Consider the following 11,710-nt stretch of genomic DNA (forward strand, 5'->3'; position numbering starts at 1 on the left):
GTGATAGCTAGATTCTTTTGATTCAGGTGCTATATGATAGAGCTCAAAGAAGCTATGGTCTATTGTTTTGTCCTCAGCAGAAGTTAAGTACGTGGTTATTACTTTAGTAGCTTGTCAAGCAATATTGTCATGACTACTAACTGATATTGGGCAAAAGTAAGTATGGAACAATTATTTTTATTGTGACAACCAGTCAACTATTATTATGACAAGGATTCTAATGTATCAGAGTTGTTTAAGACATATCAAGACTCGACATCACTTCATAAGAGATTTAGTGACTAAAAAGAGTATAAAGATAGTTTATTGCAACACTAATAAACAGCTGAATTATTTACAAAGGTTCTTCTACTTGAAAAGTTAGAGCACTTGAGGAATATTTTAGTTGTAAATTTTTGCATTATAGGAGAGTGTCAGAGATAAATGCAAAAATTAGTTAGTCTATTTTCTTAAAATTCAAGTGTTATTGTCTTTTACTTGGTCAATTTGTAGTTACTGAAAGTCCTACTCTAAAGAATTGTGAGCTGTGTTTTTAGTTCGTAGAAGATATTTGTTAAGTGGGTTGTTATGGTGTATGAACTTTAGGCCTTCTGTTTTATTTGCTTTGTATTTAAAGGTGGTTTAATGCTCAATAAAGTTGCAATTTTTATGCCCAATATTTCTTGTGTTTATAACTTGTTTGATATAAAGTCCTCTTTGATTTTACCTCTCTACTTTTGTTGTTATAGAGAGAAGCTTGTGAGAGTATAACAACCATTGCATTTTTGACATATAATGTGTGGGGTGCAATTCTGGTGAAGTAAACATAGTCCTCAGGCAACTCCTCTTGCAATCTTTTTCCTTTGATATTCCATGGAGCACCTCTTCAAGACCACCAACACCCAAGAACTCATACACAAGGAGTCTCTCCTCACCAACTTTGCAATAGCCTAATAGATGCACAAGATTTCTAAACTTTATATTCCCTAGAGTTTCTATTTCAGTAATAAATTCTTGGTCTTCCTGGTAGCTCAACCGGATGAGTTTCTTGATTGCCTTGAGGACTTCTCCAAACCCTCCACTTCCAATAAGGCTTGCCGCAGAGAAACCATTGGTTACCTCAATTAGTTGGGAGAACTTGAGTTTTCTTAGCTGCCTTCGAAATGTTGCAACATTGATGCTCGATGGCTCTTTCTCCTTATCAATCTTCCATTTTGTAGCTGCATGAGTTGTTTGCAAGCTATTAAGTATCCTGATTCTTGACCCCTTTTTGCTTCCTGAGGACTTGTACACATTATGATTGCCCACACAATCAGATGCATATCGAAGCAATGGAAATGAGGACTCCCGTGAACAATGCTATTAACCCAAGTTGCAGCTGAGGCCTTTCTTATCGCCATCTGCACTTACATTTACCGCTGGTTGATTGTTGCCATTTCGGCATTCAGGCAAGGAAATCCCCCACAAAGTCCTTTTTTCTTTTGGCGTATTGAGTTGCTTGAAGTGTGCTAAGCTGCCCCTTTGTGGAATGGGCCCTGTTAATTAATCGTTTGACAGATCAATTTGCCCCAAGAATGATAGGTTTGAGGAGGACTCAGAAATTTGACCCTACAATCTATTACGCAATGTATCAAAAACACCTAAATTCCAGAGCTGGCCAAGCGATGATGGAATCTCCCCAGATAGCTGGCTATGAACTAATTCAAGAACCTGAAAAGTAATCATCTCCCTTATTTTGTCGGGGGTGTTCCCTCAGCTCATTGTAAGAAAGAACGAATTACTCCAATGTTTGATAGAGTAGGAGGACTCAGACAGCTCCAGAATACATGTTTGATCTATTCCTTCATTTTGGTCTTCACAAGTCTCATGTTTGATCTATTTGCTTCATGAACTGTTGTTCATAACAAGACTTACGTCTTTATTCTTATGTATTATACATGTATTGTTGAAATTCAATACAAATACATATACAATTAACCCATGGATTGATCTAATTTCCAATTCAAGAAATTTTATAGTTTTATTTTTTATCGTTGCAACATGAAAACCTCTTAGGAAGTCACCTATCTTAGTAATGCTTTAATGCTGTTAATCCACGCAGGATAAACTTTGAAGTTTTTTATGAGATCTGATGCATTAAATATAGTTAATTCTTCACCAGCTTTGTGAATCTTATTGGCTATGATTGTATTGACACAAATTATAAGATTTGTAATTACAATTTACACAAATAAATTATAAAAATTTATCTATACAAATTGAAGTGGTAGCATTTGATTGGGGGATTTTAAAATAAGAAAAACAAACAAACAAACAATCACATTACCCAATCACAAGATGTCACCTTAGTTTGTATAATTTGTTTATACAAATAATTTTGTTCCAATGAAATCTTATGGTTAAATGAGAATTGCATAAGAGGTGATTCAAGTAATATATGCTAAATAATAAAACTATTTGTCATTTTGAAAACACAAAATAGGTACACAAATGATGTACCATTATGTGATTGAATGATTTTGAATAAAAAATAAAATAGCACTCAATAATATGATGACACATCATCTGTGTTCATTTTTTGTACTCAAAGCATATATACGTAATATTGCTCTATGCTAAAATCTTAAGCCAGTCAGAAAATTTTAGGTACAAGTTTCCTGGACATAACCAGAAGTTTAAGATAATAAAGTTGTATACCAGACAATTTAGTAGTATTAAAAAAAAAAAAAAAGTTACCTTTGCTCAAATCCTATAACACAAAAAGAACTTGATTTCAATGAAATTAAAACAAAACATATGACATGATGTGAATAACATTTATAGGACAATCATAGGGGGCCTGTTTGCCACAAAGTTACGTATGCCCGCAAGAAGGCATAGTAAACTTAATTAAACCAAGTATTTTGATACCTGAGGCACTCTACAACCTAGCTTCTAAAAAAAATCATAAGAATTTTATGGCTAAGTTAATGCGACAAAACAGAGAGGCTGACTACTTACTCACATTTGATCGACCTGTATATATGCCGAACGAAAAACAATGAGGCATGGAAACCCACTGTCCCAAGCATAAGAAAGAAGCCATAGCAGATGCAAGCCATGTAGCCAAAGAAGAACGAGGTCTGCATAAAACCAGACATATCCGATCGTGCATAATAATAATACAAGCAATATGCATAGATAAACACACCAGTAGATCCACCACAAAGGAAAGACCTGCGATAAATCAAAACACCAATTCAGTCCAAAGATTGCACAGAAGCAAAAATGTTAGAAGCTTTTTTCCAGTTTAAAATTTAAAGACCATATATGCATATATTTGCCATTAAATTAAAAATTTTTAATTTAACGATAACTACAAGATAAGACAATCAATTTGATTATTAGATTGCATAATAACTCAAGAAAGCTATTAATCTTCTGATTGTATGAAATCAGAGGTACAAATTCAGTTATACAGTCCCAAAAAGAAGCAGCTCTATAATGACTGGCAACAATGGACTAAAACAAACACACCACATTCAGTTTATTGTATGTGGAAAAATTTTGAGATTGTACACAGCACACAACATACACAAGCATAAATTAACTAAGGTCCTAAATTATTAAAACATGAACAATCAATCCAAAATACATAACATAAATTAACTAAGGCCCTAAATTATTAAAACATGAGAAATCAATCCAAAATACAAAGGCAGCAGGTAATAGAATAATTTAACATTATATCAAAAAGCAACTGAGATTGGTTGTTATTATGTTTATAACTCATTACAGTTGCATTTAATTTTTATGAAAATATTTAGAAAGAGCCCTCCAAAGTTAGCCAATCAGTCACATATTCAGGTAAATGGAATAATCAAAATTGCTGAGCACCTTAGATTGTGCACCAAAATATAACACCAAAAACAACTGGTAAAAAGGTCCCAAAGAAAATACTTCCATTGCAAGGTACAGCCTAGATGAATCTTTATCAACCTACAATAGCAATGTTTTCCACACTATGCAGAGGATTGTGTTTGAGAAATTATTTTCTAGTTTAGGCAAATTTAGAGTTAAACCAGCTGATTAACATTCAAAATGCCTTTTATAATCATAAATGGGAAACAGAACTAGAAAATAATTGTATATTTTTTTATAGGGATGATTAAAGGAACCAAATGAAGATGACAATACAGTAAGATAATCTGTGTACCTCCACCACCATTCATGATCTTCTGCAGCTAGTTGGAAGTATGTCAAAGCCACAGTAATGAAAGCAGTAACAATCAGCAGAATAATGAAGACAATAAAGAGGATGCTGTATATTGTGTAAATCCGGTGGCCCCAAACACTAGCAAATATGTAGTAAAGCTCAATGTAGATAGCACTGAAAGGGAGAAAACCTGCCATTGCCATCTGAGGAATGGCACTCCTATACCAAGGCAGTGGTGGGATCTCTCTAGGATACTTTGTTGTACGGCAGGGAGCTAGGAACTCTGCCTTACTGTTTTTACCAGCAATACCACCTAACACAAGCAATGGTGATGTGACTAATGTCCATATAAGAACTATGACCACGATTGTGCCAAAAGGCAATGCTGCAGTAGCACTGTAAGCAATGGCAACAGTATTAAGAAAGCAGAACGTCAGGAATAATGGTCCGCAGAAGAGGCATCCAGTCAGTAACAGATTCCTCACCTATGAAAACAGAAGTTAAAAACTAAACTAGTTCACAAGGAAGACTTTACATAACAAGCGATATTCAGAGATGAGAAGTGCATCAGTGCATACCCAGTTCGAACCTTCAAGCTGACAATAGAAAGACGAAGCTGTATATCCAGCAATCCCAGAAGTGAGTGCATATATGACCACCAATGCAGTAAACAGAGCTCCTCGGTTGTATGGATAAAATACACCAACCAGTGCAAGCATAAAAATAAACACCGTGCTGGAAAAATTGCAATATAATAAGAACAAGGCATCAATTATTGGCAAAAAGAAAAAGGTCAAAATAAATTAAGCACTTTAATCTGAATGAATCAAAACAAGGTCCTTACAGAGTGAACAACTGGGTACCAGAGCCAAGAGCAGCAGCAAACAAAGACTTGTGTTTCGGGAATCGAAACACATCACCATGAATATACTTCCATCCAGTTTCTTCTTGGTCATCAGCAGTTTCCTCATCTTGGGCATACCTTTAAAGAATTAAAAACGAACAGTCAATTCCAAAAAGTAGAACACAAACAAACATCTACCAATAAATCGAAAGATAAATCTTACTTCATGAAGTCATTCTTCAGAACACGCATGAGAATCGTTGCTAGAAAACCAGTCAACAGTAGAACTGTTACACATGAATTTATGATTGAAAACCAATGAATTTCCAAATGGTGAGGCAGTGAGGAAGAAAACGAGTATTTCTCCATCCTCTTTTGAAAAGGAGTGTTAGTCTCCTTCCATTTCACACTGTACGTGAACTCTGCATCTACATCTTTGTCCTCCGTCAAGTCCACCAAAGAATGGGGATCCATTCGTGCACTAATCTCAATGACACGATCGTTATTGTAAAGAATATCAAACTGGATATGCTTGTAAAGGAAATACTTGTACTCACTCGGGTAAGTTTTCCCTTCCTTATCAACTTTACCAATGAAACCCCAAATTGGCAAGTCATCATAATACATTTGGAAGTAATAGTCCTTCTCTACCGCTTTCCGAAACTGAGCAACTTTTTCCTTGTTCAGCTTCTTCGTACAAACAACAGCAGAGTCTTTCTCATCTCTGAAGTGGAGCTTATAAGGAGCACTGACGAGACGATCCCCATTCAACACCTCACCAAGTGCTTCCTTCTTCTCTTTTATTCCAGTAACTGCACAGTAAATATATAAACAATAAAATTTAAAGATCTAAAATTCAAGCTTCAAAATAAAATAAACATACCCACATAATAATATATTATTTTCCCTAAAAAACTGACATCGATTACTAAATAAAAAAGTTTCTTTTTAAATACCAATAATATTCATCCCAATTATTCAAATTCGAAACATCATGCGAATTAAACATAAATAAATGCAATTTAATAGAAAAAGTCATTTCAAACAAAAGTTAGTAAAGATAAGAACCTGGGGGGCAGAATGGCAGATCGAAATAGCGATAAGTTTCACTGAAACAAAATAATACAAATTAAAAAATATATATAAACACAATTGGCACATCAAAATAACAGCTTTTAACCTGATAAAGAGAAATGGTTTATGATTAAAGGAATAAAGAAGAAGCAAGATCAAACGAAGAAGTTACCTGGGGTTGTGGAAAGGGCCAACCTTGTTGGCGTAGAGAGGAACGGAGTCACCAACCTTGAAGCGGTGATCGGAGGCATCGGATCTAACGTGGATAAGGCAACAGCCAATCAGAACTCCCAGAAGAAGGAGTTGTATAAAACTGTTGGTCATAGTTTCGCTCATTTTTCTAACGAATCGAAGTATAAATGGTATAATTTCAAGGGAAAAATGGAAGAGCACGCTGCACAGGAGCTGGAGACATATGCATATATATACAGAAATTGTCTATTTAAAAGGAAATTTTATGAATGAAGGTGGGCATTTGAGGAAAGCACTTATTTTTATAAATAAATTAACATATTATTGTATAACTAAAAATTTAATTAATTTATTACTGAATGATATTTTCCACTTTTATTTTTAGAAAATAATAATTTATCACATTTTTTTAAGTTTAAAAAATCAATTTAATCAGTTAATTTGATTACTTTTATTAATAATAACTGTTATTTAGAAACTTGCTTTAACAAAAATTTAATCTATTTTCTCTTTTCATTTTTTATATTTTTTTTGTTGAGTTTATATATCTTTTTTATTATTTTTTTCTAGTTCTTTTTCTCTTTCTCTTTCCCTTTTCCAAGCCCGATCTACCTAAACTATGGCGACACGATATGGCTACAGAGAATCTAGCTTCTACTAGTTGACTATCTTTTTTTATAATTTTTTTTATTTTCTAATTTTCAATTTTAGGTCGAAAAATTATATAACTTTTAAGAAATGTGTCGATATTTTAAAAAGTTTGAATGAGTATAATCTTGGTTTGGTTGTGAAAAAAATATTGAGATGACATGATTGAATATATGCTGAATAAGTCTTTTTTTTTTTGTTTGGATAAACACAAAATTAAAACAAAACATGAAAGGGAAAATTTTAGGATGAATTTGAAAACTAGCAATGAATATAAAGTTTTTTTTTTTTAAATTAATACATTTTCTATTTACGAAGAGCAAATTATCAAAAAGAAATCATTAACATAAAGTTATATGGCTAAATTTTAGCACAAGATTTAAGCATCAATGTATTTGTAGATGCTTTGACAATTAGATAGAAAGTCTCTAAAATCAAATGCCAAGTGTTTGGCCGAAACCCCTTTCCAAATACCCTTAAATTTTTGTATTCAAATTCATCTACTTCAATTAAACGTTCTAAGTGTATTTAGCTTGTACATAATAGCAAACAGATATGGTAGAAATTTATAAATGAGTTTGTATAAATAATAAAACTATATATATATATAGTTATATATATATATATAGTTATATATATATATATATATATATATATATATATATATATATATATATATATATATATATATATATAGTATATAAATAATATATTATCATATTATATAAAAATCATCAAATATTCATTCAATACAAATAACTTGCATAACAATACAATAAGTGTCACATCAATTTATACACTTGATGTGTACATATGGCATATGTCAAATTGTTAGGGAAAAAAAAAACAACACATTCTAGTCCTACAAAAATAAGTAGGGGAGTGAATATCATAAGTCAACTTTACTTTAAATGAGACTTAAATTGTCCATCGCCTTTTAAATTCAATTAAAAAGATCTATTGTGTAAGTTAGTGGTTGTGGATGTGATACTTAAATGCATTGGGGGTAAATTATACTTCTCTTGTAACTCTAGATTGCACATCTTCTTTCTTATGTAATTTTATAACAACTTATCTTATCATTTATGACATAGATAGAAAATTATACATATTATGAGATATTCGAATTAATACAATATAGTGAGTGTATCGTACGATTCAATATATATTATCAATATGAATTGATACATTTTTTTGAAAAAATAATAATGTGATAAAGTGTATTTGAGAAACCTTGAAATTTTTGGAAGTGTTTGTGATTTTTTTTAAATGATGACTAACATTTTGAGGTTGAGGCTCTTTTTGGGCAAACTAAAGTCACGATAGTTTGGATCTTCAAGGTAACCAAGGTATTCCTATATAGAGTAGTAGAGGTTTGGAGTGAGAAAATGAGAACATTTAAGGTCAACGAACAACGCCTCAAGCCTTACCTGATTAATTAGCCAATAGAGATAGGTGTTTCACATCTATTGTTGGAGTCTTTTCCAACTAAAACATATATGTGAGGGTTGAGCTAATGACCATAAACAAGCGCTACTGAGAGGTAACCCGAGATCTTTATTAATTTTGCTTTTATTTCATTTTCATAGTGTTTTATGTTTTTTTTTTTAAGTGTTTTGGGCTGAGGGAATAGAATTAGGTTAATTGGGCTATAATTCTTAAGCGATAAAATTGAGATGAAAATTTTGACGCCACATTTACTGCACCCAATAAGAATGTAATTAGTTTCAAATCAAGTTTAATTTTCCCAAAAATTTTCATTTATGCACCGAAGTTATTTTGTTATCTTGGCACCCAAGCTCTATAATTAGGGTTTCCAGAGTTTTCCCTCCTAATGTGAGCACTTATATAAATGTGTTTCAACTCTTTCTTTCTAACACCTCCTCTTAACCTAAAACCTCTCCCTCTACCTCTTCCTTAGTCAACCTAAAGCTAAAATTGGCAAGAAATTCACAACACCCAAATAACCTTCCTCTTCTAATCTTGAATCCACACAAAATGTCAATAGACCAAGTTGACAACTTAGACACCCAAACCATCAATGTCTTTATTGGACCCTACTATTCTGATTTTCTCTATTGTGATCACCTTTGAAAGACCAATCCAGAGACACTGCTACAAAATGCTTCTAGTGCGATATATCAAAAGGACCATATATCTTTATTTTGAGGCACTATAGCACCTCAAGATTTTCAAATAGGTCAATGAAATATTAATAGTCTATAAGTTGGATCACTTTGCCTATTTTGCCTTTCCTAGCCATCAACCATTAACTCTCAAATTTGCGAGTTCTTTAACCTTTGACTTATTGGCCCAAACCTACCATTTCCATCTCTTGAGCCATAATTGTGTTCTCATTGTCATTGAAGTCAACTATCTTTTTGGGTTTTTAGATTAAAGATCCATGATAAATACTAAGACTACTTTTAACTACACCCAATTTTGGTTTAAGTTAACTGGGATAGAGTATAAGAATAGTTCACTTGACAAATCTTCAATGTTCAATGACCTTACTCACTGCATCTTACATAGGTTCATTTCTCACCATTTTTATGCGTAAGCAAACAATGATGTTGTCGTTTCTAGAACAAATCTTTATATCCTATTTTGTTTGACCACTAAAACTTCATTTAATGTTGGTTCCTTCCTTTACAACTATCTACATCAGGTGGCTATAGACAAGAAAAATAAAAAGCCAAAAATCATGTGTGGCGGTGTTATCATTGCCTCTGCCCAACATTTTGTGGATTTTAGTGTTCCCTAGAACACCATCCCTTGAGTCTCGAGTGAGATGTTTTTCACCTTAGAAATGCTCAAGAATATAGGCATATGTAAAAGGCAAAAGGACGAAAGCTTTGCTTTTGCACCTTCAAGAAATGAAACTACTAGAGCATCATCCTTAGGACCACAAAAAGGAAGAAATAGAAAAGGAACCACCAACCTCGAAGGAAGAAGAGCACATTGCTTCTCCTCTAGCTCCTACTCTAGTGGCATTGAAAGAGCTCAAAAAGCTTAAAGAGAAAGTGGAGGCCATCCTATTAGGCCAATACCTTATCTAATCATGAAAGAATCATGAATTAGGTTGTAAACCAAATTAATATTCTTGACAAAATACTATACAATCTGAAAAGGAAATCTAATTCTACAAAACAGGAAAAATTATATACACCAAATCAGAATAATATCAAATTAAAATTAAATTAAATTAGAATTAGATCAAATTAAATCAATTAGAATTAGATTCAATCAAAATCAGATTGAATGAGAATTTATATATTATTTAGCAAATTGGAGCTCGTGAAAATAAGTGCCATGTGTGCTCAAATAATAGAGAAGTTCATTGTGGAAAAGGATCAAAAAGACTTTTAATAGATTGGTTGGTTTGTTAGGTTAGTGTTAATAAGGGTGGGAAGAATATTTTGTTTGTCTTAATAGGATGTTTTTTTCTATTTGTTGGTTTTTTTTTCTTTAATCAAATGTAACAAGCTTACCATGCCTTTTTTTGATTTGTTGTTATGTTTTTCCTACTCTACTCTAGATATGCAATCTACTTATTGTAATTGTTTTTTCGTGCGTAATAATAAATACAATGAGTAGACAATTTGCATGGTTCAAGAATTTGCATTTAGATATATTATTTTCGTTCACTTATTATTTCATATATGATTATATTTTGATTTCAATTGGTCATTAGAATTACTTGGAAATATTGCGTTGATATAGGTATAAACTTGGAGTGAATGAATTTTCATACATGCATAAGTGTGTGTGTGTAAGTGTGTGTGTGTGTGTGTGTGTGTGTATGGGGGGGGGGGGGGGGGGGGGGGGGGGGAACTTTTATGGAATCCTTCGATTTTATTATTTTTTTGTATTTTGTAACGTTTTTTTTTTTACTTTATATTTTTCATGTTTTAGGATTTTTCTTTATATTGTTAGAATTTTTTTTGGGTTTTTGCATACTAGGTACATATGCATTAAGTCTAGACACATAGGTAGATGTCATTACAAGGTTACTAAAGTTGCACATTAAGATCACCTTTAGCAGTCACATTAATAGTCTAGGATCAATTGCAGATCAACGAAAACTTTATAAATTTTTTGTAACACCCGCAGGTGTGTCCAAGGGTATATTCGTCTTTTGTCTTGACATGTGTATTAATGTTGAAATAATTAATGTGTGAAATAGTTGACACACATTTGTGAAAGGAGGCCACACACCTATGTGTGTGTGGCAAAGAGCGCAAAGTTGTCTTTTCCCGATTATTGCTTAATATTTAGCTAAGTTTAGTGATATGCATGCCTAGGCTGTAAGGTTTTTAAGACGCCAATAATTGACAGTGTAGTGGAATATAAAAAATTTTTTTAAACAGAAACAATCCTAAAAACCTCAATCAGGATGCCCATTTTAAACATAATAATAATGAAACATGCAAAACACTAATAGGGTGTTTTAGAACTAATACTTGCATTGATGACTCTTTCAAACTTCACGTGACTAGAGATAGTATGTTATCCAACCCTTACAAGGCAACCCCTTGATATATATGCGAAACACGAACTCAAACAAAGGAAATCCAAATGAAGAGGTTGTTAGGGCTCTTGATTGGAAAAATCATTAAAGACAGAAGGAGAGAGCACAAAAAACAGTGGTTAGGGTTTTTGTGTTTTGTGTATACTTCTAAATTTACGCAAAATATATATATATATATATATATATATATATATATATATATATATATATATATATATATATGTAGCACAGTTGGAATTCTAAGTCC

The 11,710-nt window shown here is 32.5% G+C and overlaps 2 protein-coding genes across 2 annotated transcripts; both read right to left on the reverse strand.

Moving 5' to 3' along the window:
* Nucleotides 1-702: 702 nt before the first annotated feature.
* Nucleotides 703-1,704, reverse strand: LOC123213672 (serine/threonine-protein kinase BRI1-like 2). The gene is made up of 3 exons (XM_044633140.1): nt 1,602-1,704; nt 1,390-1,514; nt 703-1,338 (listed from the first exon to the last, which is right to left on the reverse strand). The coding sequence occupies exons 1-3, from the start codon at nt 1,702-1,704 to the stop codon at nt 703-705; spliced, it is 864 nt and encodes a 287-aa protein (XP_044489075.1).
* A 1,027-nt stretch (nt 1,705-2,731) lies between these two features.
* LOC123215038 (transmembrane 9 superfamily member 2) lies at nt 2,732-6,525 on the reverse strand. Its single transcript, XM_044635080.1, has 7 exons — nt 6,265-6,525; nt 6,087-6,127; nt 5,242-5,830; nt 5,019-5,156; nt 4,753-4,909; nt 4,175-4,659; nt 2,732-3,195 (listed from the first exon to the last, which is right to left on the reverse strand). The coding sequence occupies exons 1-7, from the start codon at nt 6,426-6,428 to the stop codon at nt 2,976-2,978; spliced, it is 1,794 nt and encodes a 597-aa protein (XP_044491015.1). The 5' UTR covers nt 6,429-6,525; the 3' UTR covers nt 2,732-2,975.
* Between the last annotated feature and the right edge of the window lie 5,185 nt (nt 6,526-11,710).

This window comes from Mangifera indica, chromosome 4 (genome assembly GCF_011075055.1).
Source record: "Mangifera indica cultivar Alphonso chromosome 4, CATAS_Mindica_2.1, whole genome shotgun sequence".
Taxonomy (NCBI): domain Eukaryota; kingdom Viridiplantae; phylum Streptophyta; class Magnoliopsida; order Sapindales; family Anacardiaceae; genus Mangifera; species Mangifera indica.

What these genes read in the sequence shown, in the direction of transcription:
- LOC123213672 (XM_044633140.1), bottom strand. Translation starts at nt 1,704, where the DNA reads ATGATTACTTTTCAGGTTCTTGAATTAGTTCATAGCCAGCTATCTGGG. An exon ending in AGGTGTTTTTGATACATTGC is followed by an intron (nt 1,515 to 1,601) that starts GTAATAGATTGT and finishes ATTAATTAACAG; the next exon opens with GGCCCATTCCACAAAGGGGC. An exon ending in ACAATCAACCAGCGGTAAAT is followed by an intron (nt 1,339 to 1,389) that starts GTAAGTGCAGAT and finishes TTGGGTTAATAG; the next exon opens with CATTGTTCACGGGAGTCCTC.
- LOC123215038 (XM_044635080.1), bottom strand. Translation starts at nt 6,428, where the DNA reads ATGAGCGAAACTATGACCAACAGTTTTATACAACTCCTTCTTCTGGGA. An exon ending in AGCTTGAAGGTTCGAACTGG is followed by an intron (nt 4,660 to 4,752) that starts GTATGCACTGAT and finishes CTGTTTTCATAG; the next exon opens with GTGAGGAATCTGTTACTGAC. An exon ending in GATCATGAATGGTGGTGGAG is followed by an intron (nt 3,196 to 4,174) that starts GTACACAGATTA and finishes GATTTATCGCAG; the next exon opens with GTCTTTCCTTTGTGGTGGAT.